Source organism: Elephas maximus, chromosome 25 (assembly GCF_024166365.1).
Source record: "Elephas maximus indicus isolate mEleMax1 chromosome 25, mEleMax1 primary haplotype, whole genome shotgun sequence".
NCBI lineage: Eukaryota > Metazoa > Chordata > Mammalia > Proboscidea > Elephantidae > Elephas > Elephas maximus.
Window position 1 is genome coordinate 57,061,198 of NC_064843.1, and position 17,112 is coordinate 57,078,309.

The 17,112-nt window shown below is 43.8% G+C and overlaps 1 protein-coding gene across 1 annotated transcript; it reads left to right on the forward strand.

The window, feature by feature from the left end:
- Nucleotides 1-314: 314 nt before the first annotated feature.
- OTOR (otoraplin) lies at nucleotides 315-3,186 on the forward strand. The gene is made up of 4 exons (XM_049870027.1): nucleotides 315-429; nucleotides 756-895; nucleotides 2,034-2,144; nucleotides 3,163-3,186. Exons 1-4 carry the CDS (start codon nucleotides 315-317, stop codon nucleotides 3,184-3,186), a joined length of 390 nt encoding a protein of 129 aa, XP_049725984.1.
- The last annotated feature ends 13,926 nt before the right edge of the window (nucleotides 3,187-17,112 follow it).

Below are 17,112 nucleotides of genomic sequence, written 5' to 3' on the forward strand. Positions count from 1 at the left end.
AATCTCTGAGTCCTTTTAACAAAGCCCTGTTAGTTGATGGAATAAGCCACAGCTGAAGTGGCTTTAACACTGGTGGTCTATTTGGAAGAGCATTCATGTACAAAAAAGACATGAAATTTGATTCTCTTTGGAAAATCAGACACTGACTAGCCCCTGGAGCCAGTAGAGGTTAGGAAAGCAGAGGGAGGTAGACTCTTTCCCATTGGTCAAGGCATCTACCTAGATGTCCAGCTCTCACATAAAAGGAAGAAATCACTAAAGCCAGTCCCCACTTCTAGTCAAAAGGTGCTAGCAAAAACAATCAAAAAAGGAAGATGGCAAAAATAGTTTTACTTTTCCTCTCAGGTGTTGTAGCCATATGGACTGTGCATGGAATATTTATGGACAGACTTGCTTCCAAGAAGCTCTGTGCAGATGACGAGTGTGTCTGTGAGTATTCTTCTCATGCCTTTCTCTTATCTTTCTATTATGTAATTGAAAATACATTCACTAACAGCACAGAATCTAATTTGACTTTGAAATGAATATTCTCCAATGTGTACGTTCCTTTATTGGGAGAATTTGCTTGGAGATTTTGTGAGACGCAGCTTTAAAACCTTGCTTATCTTAGTCTTCTTGAGTTGAACATGAGCTGTGTGCTGTGAGGTGTGAGTCACTCTGATTTCTGAGTTTTCTGATATGTTTTGCCTTTTCACTATATTATAAAATTCAGGAGCCTAAAATGTCGTCATTTCCATTTTTTTTTTTCCTAACAGATACTATTTCTCTGGCCAGAGCTCAAGAAGATTACAATGCCCCGGACTGTAGATTCATTAACTTTAAAAAAGGGCAGCAGATTTACGTTTATTCAAAGCTGGTAAAAGAAAACGAAGCTGGAGAATTTTGGGCCGGCAGTGTAAGAGATTATAAAACTATACAGACACCTTGACGTGTGCTGCTCTTCTCTTTCCTCTGTTACCTATCTTAAAAGCATTTTAATTTTGAAAACAAGCTGTTAAGAAAAATGTAGAGCTTGTAGATGCAAATACAAAAATTCATGTATATGTGCCACCCTTGCATTTTGAAAAAACAAAGGTATTTCTTAACAAAACCAAATGCAGGTTTCTGTGATTTTTGGGCAAGAAAACCAAGTCAAACACATTGGCGGCTTGAGTATCCCAAGCAGTTTAATCTTATTTTAAAATGTTTGAGAAGATTTTCCAAGTGAAAGACCTTTGTGTTGGCAGTCCGTATAAGTCTCTATATTCTTTTAGGAAACTTTCGCCCCTTCTTTAATTCCAATGAGTCTGCTTTCTTCCGTTAAAACATACAAGGGGAGAGGGAACCTGGAGAGGGATAACAGTCAATTCACTGCCCTTGCCTGCGGCCCCAAAGATAGGTTCTCAGGTAATGAAGGATTAAATGTTAAACTCACTTAAGTATGAATTTGAATTTTATGAAATCTGAGAAATAGGAATCCTTTAATATAAAAGTATCTATTTACTTTTTTTTTTTTTTTTTACTTGTTTACTCTTTTTATATATGGGTTCCAGAAAGATTTCAGGCAACTCACAAGGCTGCGTAAAATAAAAACCAGTATGGCTTCCTGTTGAGCTGATTCAGACCCATGTTGACCCCGTGTGTGTCAGAGTAGAACTGTGCTCCACAGGATTTTCGACGGCTGATTTTTCGGAAGTATATTGCCAGATCTTTCTTCAGAGGTGCCTCTGGGTGGACTCTAACCTCCATCCTTTTAGGTAGCAGCCAAGCATATTAACTATTTGCACCACCCAGGGACTCTGGCATAAACTAATGATAAAATAGTGAGAAAAGTAGACTGGGTCACAAAAGGATAAATACAAATTTGCTGTGTGTGAACTTAGTTGCTATAATTGAACTTCAGAATTGGCTGTGAGCCCCCTGGAATCCACAGTGAAAAGGGAAGCATGGCCAGTTGTGTAATAACTCTCATTCTCAGCAAAGAGTGGTGCACCAGGGTTTTTCAGAAGCCTAATGCCAGCTCTACTCTGACTGTTGCTATTTTGGCCACTCAGGTCTATAGTGACGGCCATGAAGACGAAATGGGGATTGTGGGATATTTCCCCAGTACCTTGGTCCAGGAGCAACATGTGTACAAGGAAGCCATCAAAGAAGTTCCCACCACGGTAAGCACCTCAGATGTGGCCCAGGAGGACTCCGACCTTGAAGTAATGTGAGCTAGTGTTAAAAAATGCTTCATGTACCCTCGAAGAGAGATCAAAGCCCCCAACTTCCGATGGAAACTTCTGAAATAATGAAGTTTGGAGGAGCGTTTTTACCTACTGAAAAATATTAGTGGGTTTTCTCCATACTGCCCACACGTTTGTTTTAGGTGCAAGTTATCCTGGGAAGAATCAAAGACACAAAAAATCTAAAATAATACCCTTACTGATGGTTACACTTACTTAATAAAGACTTGGGTTGGGGAAACATAATAGTACCTGTATTTGATAAAGAAACGCTGGCGGCATAGTGGTTAAGTGCTATGGCTGCTAACCAAAAGGTTGGCAGATAGAACCCACCAGGCACTCCTTGGAAACTCTATGGGGCAGTTCTACTCTGTTCTATAGGGTCACTATGAGTCGGAATTGACCTGATGGCAACAGGTTTACTTTTTTTTTTGTTTTTGGCATTTGATAAAATTAGAGCATTCTGGAAAAACCTTTGAAAGCCTTATTTTTGTGGTAGATAGATTTCTACTTACATATGACATAAAATCATACTCTTTCTAATGCCCCATGGTCCCGTAAGACCAGGAGAGAAATAAAAGATCGTTTCTGAGTTACTTTATAAGGTGGTTGTTTTGAAAGGTGGAAACCATTCTCCTGGAGCTAATTGCTATACTAAATAACTTCAGAAACATTGCCCAACCTACACAAATGTGACTCACTGCTCTTTGCTTTTTAGCATTATGCTTGAATCTTTCAAATAGCCATTAATTAAAACTTTATTTGAGAACCTGTATTTTAATTAGTTTTTTACTACTTAAAGTGATAATTATTTCATACTCTTTGGAGTTCAGCCTTCATTTATTTTTAATCCAAATTTCTCTTTGATTAAATACAATTTTTAATAAATGAAACCTTCATCTCCTGTGTGGCCCGGCCTACTCAGGTCAATCTTTTTTATTTTTTTCCCCCCCAGGATATTGACTTCTTCTGCGAGTAGAAAATTAGTCAAAATGGCAGAGAGAAAGAGAAAGGCAGAAATAAAGAAAAAGCAAAAATAACCAAAAAAACTTATGCCCCTAATTTCTAGCTTTTGCTTTAAGAGTTTGTTACTTTTCTTGGGGCTGAAGGTGCAGGTAAGAGGAAGTTCAACTCAGTCTTTTGTTTTCTGCTGACCTGATCTTCTTACAAGCTGGGGCAATTGAGACCCAGTGAATTATTTTTCCACCTACAGAATCTCCTTTTATATGGCAATACACAAAGAAGATGACTTGCTTATAGTTACTTCTAGTATTAGTCCTTCCCAGCTCTTTGGGTGCCCCCACATAAACTTGATGGGTCTCAGGTCTTAACCTGTGGACAGTGATGGGGTCTCTGACCAGCTGAAGTGTTAGTACACCTGAAGGTACTGTGTCACACAGGGGTGTCTAGAACTGTTACTTTTAATATCGATGCCCTTGAGAAGCACAGCTGCTGGCGAATAAAAAGAGCTGTCTGGACGCATTGGTATTTCAATTTTGCCTCTAACTTTCTCTTAAAATAGTTTCACAAATCATTTCCATTGAATAATTTTGCCTTCAAAGTGATCAATTTCCTCTCCCCAAATTTTAAATAAGTATTGGTATATATATTGGGGGAGGGGTATGGAAATATTTTTAATGGAATATTTTCCCCTTAAAATGTACCTTCATTTGGGTTAAGGAGCCCTGGTAGTACAGTGGTTAAGTGCTCGGCCGTTAACGGGAACGTTGACAGTACAAACCCATCAGCTGCTCCAGGGAAGAAAAGTGTGGCAGTTTGCAAGCATAAAGATTAAGCAATATAAACCAAACCCATTGCTGTTGAGTCGATTCCAGCTCACAGTAACCCTATAGGACAGAAAAGAACCGTCCCACGGGGTTTTCAAGCAGCGGCTGGTGAATTCAAACTGCAAAGCTTTTGGTTAGCAGCCAAGCACTTAATTACTGCACCACAGGCCTCCTCTGTAAAGATTACAGCCTTGGAAACCCTGTGGGGCAGTTCTTCTTTGTTTTATGGACTCGACAGTCGGCGGGCGGTGGGGGGGATCGCTTGGGTATCATTCAAGCTTCAAATCATCAAAAGACTCATGGAAAAAAGTCTGGGGGTTGTTTTCTCTATTTTGAATTTCAATTTTGAATTTCCTTTTCCTGTGGCAGTTTCCCTAGTAGAGTGTGAGGTAGGAAGAAATCTGGTGAGGGCAGGCAGGTTTCTTCAGGCCTGAAGGGCTCACAAGTTTTCTATATTTAACTGGAAATCTGCTTTTATTGTGTATCACTAATGCGATTACTTTGATGCAGTCCTGAGTTTTTGTTTGTTTACATGTCATTGAAAAGCCTGTACTATACTAAAAAAGTTTCACAATTTCTGAGTTTTTTTTTTAAACATTTTTTACCCCAGGGTATAGAAAGTTTGGGGAGGGGCACGGGAATGGAGCTTGTTCGTGGGTTTTCTGTGGCTTGGTCATCCTATAAACAAGAAGAGACCATTTAGGGCCTGCAGAGAATTGGGCCTCGGGGTTAGTTTTCAGTTGTGTCCACTGTGACTCTGGGTGAATATGCTTTTACCAAATTCTTATGTACAATTCTTATGTAGGTTGGCCAAATAAAATGGTACAAAAACAAAACAAAGCAAAAACACAAAAAAAGAATAAACCTCAAGGGTTTTTTCCTATCTCACTTTATTCCACAAGAGATTTCAGGCAGCATTTAGGACTCAACAAAATTTTAAAGAGGCATTTACCTCGCCTACTTTTCTATCTGGAAACCCTGGTGGCATAGTGGTTAAGTGCTATGGCTGTTAACCAAAGGGTTGGCAGTTCAAATCTGCCAGGTGCTCCTTGGAAACTTGATGGGGCAGTTCTACTCTGTCCTATAGGGTCGCTACGAGTCAGAATCGACTCGATGGCACTGGGTACTTTTCTATCTGCCTGTCCCTTGCAGGCATCCCAATTCCAGGCACTGCTTCCCCTCCCCAGATACTCTGACCCCACCCCTCCAGACACCCAGCACCCCCATTGTACCTTTAGTCTGTCCAGTGCCCCCATCTGCCTAGCCCCTTGCATCCAGCCTTGTTCTAGCTGCATAGGGCATCAGGTTGCAGAATTCCTCTTGACCTTTGCTCCAGTCACCTGCCCCCACCCAGGACTGATCGCATCCAGGTGTTTGGAGGTCACTGATAGGTTTAAACTTCCAGGGGTCAATTTGCACGTAGCCTCTCTGAAGGCAAAGTATCGTCCCTGGACCAGCAGCTTCAGCATCACCTGGGAGCTGGTTAGAAATGCAGGATCTCAGCCCTGCCCCAGGCCTCCTGAGTTAGAATCTACATTTGAATAAATTTCCCAGGTGACTTGTGTGCACATTACAGGTTGAAAAAATGCTGATTTTAGTTCCATCCTCTCATCTTACATATATAAACAAAAAAGCCAGAGAACCTGAGAGATAAAGCCACTTCCCCAAGATTAAACAACAGGATTTCAGCGTTCCTAAACTGGTACTTTCCCGCCGTATCCAGGCATTATTCTAGTAGTCTACTGATCACTACCTAGAGAAAAGGGCCCGGGTCGTGGAGAGGTGAGAGCTTGGAAGTGGGGCAACGAAGCCTGCTGGGGACCCTTCCCAATTGGGGTAGCTTTCTTCCTTCCCAAAAACAGTAAGGGTACCTTAGCACTTTTAAGAAGTTGTCAACTGCGACATAAAAAAAAAAATCTAGGCCTGGGGACTCTTAAGGGTAGCCTAACTTGCAGGCTTTCTTGATACTCCAAACCAAGGGATATATATATATGTATGTGTGTGCGTGTATATATATATATAGACAGAGAGAGAGATACCATATTTTTATGCAAATAACACCCACCTTCTACTTTTGTTAGACAACCCTGCCCTCCCTCCTCAAGGTATTTTCATAAGAGCCGCTCTGCCAGTTTTATTATTTTTTTTCACATGTTGCCATAAAAAAATTAGCCATAGTGTGCTTACAAAAATACCTTGGAGGGGGAGTGGGCGTGATTGGTGAACAAATGAAGTTGTGTGTTATTTTCATAAAAACACAGATAGATATAGATATACTTGAAGCTGCCTAAGTCCTTCATTCTGTTCTGATGATCATTTATTAGTAGCTGGGCCTAGCTACTTGAAAACCTGCCACGGCTACCCTGGCAATCAGCTCCATCCTGCAGAATGTTTGGCTACCCAAACTCATCCTATCGTAGCTAAGGTATAAAAAGAATGAAGCCTCCAGACCCTCGCTCACTTTTCCCAAAGTTATATACCTGTCATGGATTGAATTATGTCCCCCCCAAAATGTGTTTATCAATTGTGCTGAGCCATGATTCCTGGTATTGTGTGATTTTCCTGTATGTTGTAAATCCTGCCTCTGTGATATTAATGAGGGAGGATGGGCAGCAGTTGTGTTGGTGAGGCAGGACTCAACCTACAGGATTAGATAGTGTCTTGAGGCAATCTCTTGAGATACAAAAGATGTAAGCAAGTGGAGAGACAGGGGGACCTCATACCACCAAGAAAGAAGCACCGGGAGCAGAGCACGTCCTTTGCACTTGGGGTCCCAAAGTGAAGAAGCTCCTAGTCGGGTGAACATTGATGAGAAGGCCAACAGAAAGATAATGACTTCCCCTGGAGCTGACACCCTGAATTTGGACTTGCAACCTTCCAGACTATGAGAGAATAAATTTCTCTTTGTTGAAGCCATCCACTTGTGGTATTTCTTTTATAGCAGCGCCAGATAACTAAGACAATACTTAAGATCTTGCTGACTCTCAGATGACCCAAGACTGATTACACAAGATTAAACAGAACAGGGGAGTTATCATTCGTCTTCTATGCTGTGAGATGCTCAATTCAATCCAATTCGGGAAGAGTTTGTTTTCCCAAGTGGCTTGTACAGCCTCTTGTGGAAGAGAAATAGGAAATCTAATCTGCCGTCTCTGACCTCACAGAATATGGGGAGTAAGACTTCAACCCATGAAAGGATAAGGACACAATACAGGGGAGTAGAGTTGGAAAGAAAGGGAAGTAGGTGTCATCTTACGAGCCAGCTCAGGACAAGTGGTCAGTTCCAACTGCTTACCACTACATGTCTAGGTAAGTACAGAAACTGATCAAAGGTGAGAAGCACTGGGGCACAGTGGGTGCTGGGAAACAATAAGATGAAATCATGCTTAAGGAAAGTGTGTTGGGTGATACTGGTGGCTCAGCAAATTAGGTGCCCAGGGCACCACAGAGCTTTGAAATAAGATGAGTTCAACAATAATGCGGGGGCGGGGGGGCAGGGATGATGGTGCAGTGGTGGTTCAGTGGTAGAATTCTCACCTTCCATGCAGGATACCTGGGTTGATTCCTGGCTAGGGCACCTCAAGCACCACCCATCTATTAGTGGGGGCTTAGGTGTTGCTGTGATGCTAACAGGTTTCAGCAGAGCTTCCAGATGAAAACAGACTAGGAAGAAACGCCTGGCACCTACTTCTGAAAATCAGCCAGTGAAAACCCTATGAATCACAACATCGCTCATGGGTACAGCGCAGCAGTGTGTATGGGGTCACCACGAGTAGGTAGGTGGTGACTCGACAGCAACATGAATGCCGACGTTTTCTGGCTGTGCTTGTTTAGGTAAGTGTCCTACCTTGCTGGACCTCAGTTTTCTTGAGTATAAATGGGATTAATAGCACCTTTTTTTTTTTTTTCCTTGCTGGATTGTTGTGAGGAGTAAATATCATGTCTGTACAGGATCTGAACATAGTAGGGCCCCTACGCAGCAGCCATTATTATCTGACCTGGTGGGGCTGGAGAGAAAACGGCCTCCCCTTGAGAATCTGCTGCTGTAACCGTGCCAGATGCTTCCTTCACAGAAAAGGAATCACAGTTACCAATTCGGACCATCTGGAATTTCTTGATCGAAACTATTTGCAACCCATTCCAGGTTATATAAACTTTGAAGCTTTTTTTCCAGAATGACCTGAAAATATCTGAAATATTCCACAGTCATTTCACTAGCAATTTGGTGACATGATATGGAATGAACGAGTGTAATTTTTGTTTGAAGTCTCAATTCTGGCCACAGCGCCTTATCAATATCAACAAATGAGGGCAGTCGACACCCCGCTGAGGCCCAGCAAAACTTAGCAGCACTAAAATATAATTTGCTTATTTGTGTAACCTGTGGCCAGAGAGTGTCAACATGTAAATTCTCACATCAAGGCTCAATATAGTAGGATTATCAAATCTGCATAGAGCCACCCTCACCAAAAACCCCCCCCAAAAACCCAAACTCATTGCCTTCAAGTCAATTCCGACTCACAGCAACCCTGCAGGACAGAGTAGAACCGCCTTATAGCGTTTCCAAGGCTGTAATGTTTACTCGCATGAAGATCAAGTCGAACGAGCCTTGTATATGATGCAAAGCACAGTGACAGCCTCAGTGGCCAGCAGGAAGAGACGGTACAGCCACCAACTATCACAGGTACCCACCTGGAGATAATGGTACTGTGACTTCCACTTTTTCTCCCAAAAAATACTCATGGGTGTGGAATGCATACTAATAAAAAGTTTTGTCTGGGCATGTGGACTAGGTTAAGTGATTTTATATTGGATGACCACCACCCACCTGTCAGTTTGTCATACTGTGGTGGCTTGTGTGTTGCTATGATGCTGGAAGCTATGCCACCGGTATTTCAAATACCAGCAGGGTCACCAAGGTGGACAGATTTCAACAGAGCTTCCAGACTAAGAGTAGGAAGAAAGGCCTGGCAATCTATTCACCCCTACAGACACACAGTATATTCCCGCTATAATTACAGTCCCTGTTGTTAAAAGTTATGACTCCAGGCACAGTGGTTGGGAATACTCCTTTTGCTTTCTGCAAACCTGCAACAGGTAAATTACCTCTCGGAGATGAAGATCAGAAAGTTAGTCTGTAAGTTCCTGGCCATGAATTCATACAAACCGTTCCTCACAGGCCTGGCCAGGGTTGTTCAGACTTAATACACGAAACCACAAAGTGAAATGGAGTAACAGAAGTGATTGCTAGGAGAATTAGTCGACTTTTACCAGAAACATCAGGGGATTGCAGTTTCCACCCTACGCGGATTTCGTGAGGACACGGTTTGTGAAAACTACGTGAGCCACAGTTGACTTAGTTCATTGTGACTGAATTGAGCCACCGCTTTTGTGCAGTGAAGGTTTAGAAAACCCCAGCACATTCCATACGCTTGGAAGAAGGAGAACTCTAAGGGTTTCAGCCCCTTTAGCATCACCCTCTCCTGACTTCAGATAAACGTGGGTGTGTGTGCCTTAGACCTGTGTGCTTTGTGGATCAGATTCAAAACATGGGAACGTTAAGCCTATTCATGTTCTACTGAAACACACCTCTGGAGGGGGTGGATATTTCAGCTATCAGGAGATGAAATAGAAGGAAGCACAAAGAAGAAATCTCGTTTCTTCAACAACCAACCTGATCTATCTGAAATGGTGACAGAGAGAGGGATAGAAACAGAGAGAAGACACTACTCAAGCTAATGATATTCCATGTTCTACTATTTTTCTGAGATAAAGGCCTTCCTATGCTATGATGTCGTCTCAACTGCATCGCCTACAAGTGCCACAGTAGATCAGTAATTTAATCAGGAAATTACGTATCGATCCATACTCTATATAATCTAACCCATTATTAATCAAGATAGAGAACACTCACGAAACTATGGTTTAAATATTTCTCCAAATGGAAATTGCTTTTCTGTCACATATGAGCAATTGTTTGGATAATTTTTCCCAAGTATAGGCTATGCATGCTATAGTCTGTGTGTTTTGGGGTAAAAAATGGGGTGCTGGTACGAATAGGTTGCCCACATCCCCACCTCTCACCTCACCTTGCCTCCCTCCCCTTTTTCCTTTTTGCTCCAGCATGGGAATTTATTCTGGCCAAATGCATCAGCAGAGATGGAAATATTAATTTAAAGCTATGCCACACTGGGGAGGAGGGAATGCCAATGCTGGCTTTCGGGTTTGTATAAACCAAAGACAGAACGCCTGAGTCGCCACTCCGGGGTGTCCAGCTGCCCCCTCACTGGGCCCTCTGTTACGCTTGGTTTGCCAATTCTCCTTTGCTCCTTCCCTTCTTCCCCACTTTTATGATTCCAAAGGGACTGAGGGGCCTTTGTTTGCCCCTAGATCTTTCCTTGGGCCTTAAATTACTTCTATTACTGGACTAGGATTAGCAGACAGCGCTAAACCTTGAAGCCCAAGAGCCACATGCAAAATAACACTGGTGTCTTGGAACAGAGTCAGACCATGATCAGATGGACAGCAGACAGAGGATGGGTCACCGGGAGCCTGCTGGGGTCTGGGAATTATTGGCAATGCTGTTCTTCCCTGCAGAAAAAGGCAAAGGGGCTCTGGGGCCATTCAAGGCAATCAAAACCAAACCCACTGCCGTGGAGTCGATTCCGACTCATAGCGACCCTATACATGCCCCCAAATCCCACTTTTACCTGAAATAGGTAGATGAATTTGGGGGGGGGGGCGGGGAATAAATCAATATTTTTGAGCATCGACTCTAAATTAGCACCTTAGGTTGGTCCACAAAAGCAGACTCTGAGACAAAGACCCATGGACAGTGATTTATCAACCAAATACTCCCAGGAAAGCTGTATGGGAGGAGGGGAAGCAGGACAGGGAAGGGGAGGAAGCCCAGCAAGGGTGGAATCTCAGGCAAGGCCCACAGTGGGTGGCAATTGCCTGATCTCACAGGCGACTCTGGAATGTAAGTTAAAAAAAGAATGTAAGTTAGACCTCAGAATCTGTCCTCGCCCAGGGGAAGGAAGCTGAGCTTTCGTATTCTCACACCTGTCAGTCATTGGTTAAGGGTTGGGGTTGGGGACGAGGAACATGTATTTCCAGGCAGCTCTGGTTCTCTCTGTATATAGGTAAAGCTGGCTCAAGTGGCCAAGGCAGTCGTTCAAAAAGGAGCCACGGGTACCGGCTTTTGGAACAAAGAACAGCAAAGCCAGGAGGTGCATGACAAGGCTAAAACAGCACCGAGGGGCTGTGGCAGAGCTCGAGCACCACTGGGGCCAGGCTCTGCACACGTGCCTGTCATTCCATTTCATCCTAACCGGCAATCTGGTGGAAAGGCGTGGTGATTTGTCTATGGAGCATGTCTCCAACCATGTGTTTTATGGGTTACATGACTAATCACCTCAGATTTCCTCCTTGAAACTTTAGTGTGACTCGGGTGACATCCAGTGGTTAGCTTGGGATTTGGCATACATACAGAAAGACATTTCTAACCTTGAGTCCACAGCCCAGGTTCCGCATGTGGTTAGTAGCACTTAGGGTCATCAGTGTCACGGCTGCCAACTTCTCAGATGGGCTGGACGTACTCCGTACTCCACCCTCCACTGCCACAATCTTAAGCCTGCTTAAGATATGGCATATTGGTATGCCATCATTGCTGAACTTACAAGAAATTCAACTGATGTGAAAATTCACGTCATGGGAGAAAGCAGGCTTTCCACTTTCAGACCCATTTTGCATGTTTGCTTTGGTATGGAGCCCTGCAGAGCTTAGTCCATTCAATCCATTTATAGAAAAGCAGCAGTGGCACCTTGGAGACAATTAACACAACCCCTAGTCCCCTCCAGGGGCACCAAGCGGTGGCGGAAAGAGCACAGGACATGGCATCACAAGTCACTCACTTGTGAAGTGTGGGAACAGGATATGAACCTAGACAACCTGGCTTCAGGACCCAAGCCGTCCACAACCGATCTAGCTGCTGTCGGGGCGCTCTGACTCACCGCGACCCCATGAGTGTCAGGGTAGAACTGTGCCCCACAGGTTTTCAATGGATGATTTTTTGGAAGTAGATCCCCAGGACTTTCTTCCAAGGTGCCTCTGGGTGGACTCGAACTTCCAACCTTTTGGTGAATAGCCATTTGTACCACCTAGGGACACTTCCCCGGAATAAAGGAAAGGAAGTCTGGGTTTCTCAGCCAGCGGCGATTTCGCCTCCCTACACCTGCGGAGCATTTGTCAATTTCTGGAGACGTTTCTGATTGTTCCAAACGGAGGAGGGTGCTACTGGCATCTCGTGGGTAGAAGCCAGGGATGACAGAGAATTATCCAGACCCAAAACTCGACGCTGAGGTTGAGGAATCCCGATATAAGAAGCAGCATTCATCACTAGGCGAGTTTTGAGAGAATGCCAAATGCTAGGAGGCCTAAGCAATTATCCGGCCATGGGTTCGTTCTCTAAAACTGTCTGTGCAGGTTTACGATGCAAAGGGAGCCCTGGAGGTGCAGCAGCTAAGTGTTTGGCTGCTAACCACAGTCTGAACCCACCGTCCACTCTGCAGGAGCGTCGGGGGACAGCCCGAGCAAGGAAAGACCCTGGCTGTGCGTCCCGGCAGATAATCCGCAGAACTGACACATAGCCCTTTCCAGATTTATACCTTCGGAAACTTACTGACACCAGCAAGCAGCTGCTCTCGGTGGCGGTGGCAGCAGGCTGGAGTATTTTCCACAAGCACCTAGCAAGGGACCCAAGCTTGTATACCATTCCAGCTGGGACCAAGGCTCAACGTTTTCTCCCGCGTCCTCGGGCACTCAGTGTTCCCAGGGACTTCACGTCCAGGCCCAGATGTTTTCCCTCTTATTGCTAAAGCATTCTTCGGCCTTGGCCACTGGCCTGGTCATGCCACTCCCGGCCTGAGTCCATCCCGAATTCATCCCCAGCATGCTTCAGGGAAGAGCAAAGCTGACTCCATTAGGGAGGGGATGCACATAGCTGAATAGCATTACCCTGCAAGGACCAAGCTGTGGCAGTCTGCTTCTGTAAAGATTACAGCCTTGGAAACACTATGGGACAGTTCTACTCTGTCCTAAATGTCCCTGAGTCCAAATAGACTCGACAAATGGGTTTGGGTATTTTTTTTTTTTTGGACTCTGCAGCACAGACCACCACTTTCCTATCCACACAGCACATAGAGAACCAACACTTTGTAATCTGCTTGTTACAGATGACCGTCGGTGTTACCCTTTCTCTTGATTTTAGACACTTTCCTTTTGCTCTGATTTCACATTTCACCAAACGCCCCTTCTAGCTCTGAGAGGGCTCCTGGCTTGTGAAGTGTTGACGTGAGATGGGACCTGAGCTCTATTTATGTTGCTTCCATGTTCGTTTTCAGTCTCCTTAGGAGATTGTTTAATTGCTTGTCAAACAGCTATCCTGTCTTCCTAGCTTTACAGCTTCTTCCAGAAGTTGATTACAATGTCCTATTATTTTTCAAGTAAAAACAGCACTTTCTTTCCCCTCCATAATGTATGCGCTGTCAACTTCCGTAGCACCGGCTGTCTTTCCCCTCCACAGATCTCTTTTTCCTTTCATCTCCATTCCTTTGCTATTGTCATCCCGTTTAACCTTTCTCAGGGGGAGCTTCCAGGGCACACGATGATATTTATAAAGTCTCTGTCCCTTTTGTGGAAACAATTAGAATTTAAACACTGTACACTTAAGCTCAATGTTGAAATTCTTCATTTCTTAGAGGAAGAATTTACTTAAACATTAATAACTGTGGTATACATTTTTTAGTGTATGATTCAATTCTAAGAGGAGAAAGATACACAGTTTTCATCTATTAGAATTGTGGGTTTGTTTAAAAGAGATACGTAATTGGAGGCCTAAAGCCTAATTTTAAATTTATTACTTTGTGTCATACTGAAAACACAAATGGGTATAAATTTGGGGAAAATGAATGAAACCTAAACTTAACGCCTTCTTGGGTTTAGCTTGTTATTCCTCATGAGCTTGAATAAGGCCTGAATGATTTTTTTAAGTTGCTATCGAATTTAAGTTTAAAAGAACCAAACGGTAATGCCCTTTTCCTTAAAACCCCTGCCCTGATATGACATAGTATTATATTTTTCCAAGTGGACAATTTGTGCAACAGGAAAGCAAAAGATGGCTAAAATACAAATTAAGGGTTGGAAGCTGGATTCAGGTTACTCCAAATTCTACATGCTCACACCTTCTCCCCTCCTAAGATGCCTGACAAGGGAGGGTCAACTGCAAAGTCAAAGAAAAAAAAAAGAGGGAGACAGTCACTAAATATCAGCTTAATTAACAATTAGGCAAGCATCTGAAAACATCTCCCAGTACAGGGCTTCTCTGGCAAAGGCTGGACTGGAGAAAGGCTGAATTAGACCAGGTAGTCGGCTTAAGGTGTACTAGTTCTTACCTCCTCAAATCTAGGTCACCTGAGACTGTGGAACAGGATTCAAATGACTGATGCCACTCAACTACAGGCTGAGATATCACAACAAGAGAGAAAAAGAAGAGCTGATGCTATTGAGACCCGGTCCGCATCACTGGCATCTCCTTGCCTGATGGCACTTTGTGGCCACTGGGGTTTGCTCTACTGCTTCACAGTCACCTGGAGCTGCCAGGGAATTAACTCTCCCTCGAAGCAGCCTTTGACCAATGACTCACAGGGGTGGGTATATAATATGGCAGCCACCCCTTCCCCAGGGGATGAGCCCTAGGTGTGTATTCTACACTGTTTCCCGAAAGTCCTGAGAAAATTTGAATTCCAGGTGCCCACAGGGATGACTTTTGATAATATACCCTTGGTGGCTTCCTTCTTTTCCCCACTCTGCTGCTGATGTTCCCTGGAATCACTTCCTAAATAAAGTACTTACACACATATCCTTGGTTCAGATTTTGCTTCTCAGGAAACCCAAACTAAGACAAAAAGCATGGCTGGTTCTGCCCCCAGCAGGCAAGCCTTGTCCAGGGAAGCTGGAAGCAAAGCAGGAAGTGGGAAGACAGCCTGCATGCAAGGATACATAACTATGTGTCTTCTGGGGCCAGTAGTCCCCATCCACTAGCAGAACTTGTCTAACAAGTGTCTCAGATCCTGACCAATAAGATTTGTAAATTTCTTTTCCATTGGGGAAGAGATAGTAGAAGGCAAAGTGGCAAAAGGGTTGGGATTTTTCCCTCAGGTTCCCATCCCATCCCCCCACACCATAAGCCCCTACCCCCGCCCCCCCCAAAAAAAGCCACAACAAAAAAGATTTTCCCTCCCAACAATTCAGGTTTATCCTAGGTCATCCACACTTGAGAGTGACAAACACTCCAAACTGCCTAGTCAGGCACCTAACCATCAGGACTCCCTCCCTGCTTATATCCCTGCGATAGCACTAAATATATTTGTCTTTAGTTCACATTCAAAGCTTCTCACCAGCCCCAGTCACCTATCACTTTCCAATTCATCACGGTCAGACTTACTATTCAAACAAGGCAGTTCTTTAATTCCTCCACTTCTTGGCAAGAACACGGCTCACAGCTGTGAAAAACTTGTAGCCTTTCAGGTGTATTTTACTGAAAGATAAGATTATGCTTGAAGCAAGGGTCAGGTAAACATTTGCCTAATGGCTTAGAACCGCCAGGAACATTTTCTCAAATGCAGAAGCCGAATAAAATGGCTGCCACATTGAGAAAGGTCTTTTCTTAAAGGTCAAACAAAAATATAACGGGAAAGATAAAAATAGTTTGAAATATATATATATATATATTAATAAGGGGAGCTGATTCTAAGTAGAGATTTGTTTTTTTTCTTTCAAAGTTTGAAAAAAATTCATATGTCAGTTTTAGAAATGCAATTGTTCTCAAAAACAAATGTATAATTGAAGAGTTGTAACCAAACTGGACCTCACTGCAGCCTTAAATTTTAAACAGGGGGAAAAGTCATTGTTTGGAGGTGCCAATCCCCTCTTCCCAGCAAGACCAAACTAAGTGCCCTGCTCCTTCTTAGCAGCTGCCCCTCTACCGGCCCTCACCCCAGGTAGCCCGATGTTCCAGCTTGCAAGGCCCAGCCCTATTTGCTGCCACGCCACCCTTTCTGTTTGGATCCCATTTCCCCAGGGCACAGTGGATTGGGAGACAGACCAGCCACTCTTGAACCTGTTACAGGACCTGACATTTGGCATTTCACAGGTCCAACTAGCACAGTGCCTTTCTTTCTGCTACAGGAAGGCGTTGCAGAGCCTGGTGGGGAGCTGGGGATAAGATCCGGGTTTGGGAAGCATCTCAATTTTCCTAAAGCCTCACATATAGGTAGCCACCGATATGTAGAGCAGGCTTCAAGCCAATGAATACTTGTTCCATGACCCAGTGAGTGAAGAGGTAGGGATGTAATTTGGTGCTTTTCCAAGCCTTTGGTCATCCTCTCCCATAGGAAGTTTCAGCACTTTTTCTTATTTCCACCTGATTTAATTCAAGCCTCCCAGAAATTTGTTAGATGGAGCAAAAATGACACTCTTATGTACCTGGACGTGATACATGGTTTTGCCTCTGCAAGCCTTATGGCAGGTAGTTAACTTCATCAAGAGCCATTGATACCAGTTATCAAAATTTTGAATGATTTCTCCGACTCATGGTGAACCCATGCACAATGGAACAAAATGCTTCCCAGCCGTGCGCCATCCCCATGATCAGTTGTCATTGGACTGTTGTGATCCATAGGGTTTTCACTGGCTGAGTTTTTAAAGTAAATCACCAGGCATTTCTTCCCAGTCCATCTTAGTCTGGAAACTCTGCTGACATCTGTTCAGCATCATGGCAACACATAAGCCTCATGGGAATTGAACCTGGGCCCTGGTGGAACAGTGGTTAAGAGCTTGGCTCCTAACCAAACGGTCAGCAATTCACATCCACCAGCCGCTCCTTGGAAACCCTATGGAGCAGTTCTACTCTGTCCTATGGGTCGCTATGTGTGGGAACCGACTCGACTCCTACTTTTTTTTTTTTGTTGTTTATCCCACATGGAAGGTGAGAATTGTACTACTAAACCACCACTACCCTCATGAAATATGTCTGTATTGGTTGGTAAATAGTCACT

Bases quoted from the DNA above. Each gene is read 5' to 3' on its own strand.
- OTOR (XM_049870027.1), top strand. From the start codon at position 315: ATGGCAAAAATAGTTTTACTTTTCCTCTCAGGTGTTGTAGCCATATGG. The intron at 896-2,033 runs GTAAGAGATTAT...TTGGCCACTCAG, and splicing joins GAGAATTTTGGGCCGGCAGT to GTCTATAGTGACGGCCATGA. The intron at 2,145-3,162 runs GTAAGCACCTCA...TTTCCCCCCCAG, and splicing joins TCAAAGAAGTTCCCACCACG to GATATTGACTTCTTCTGCGA.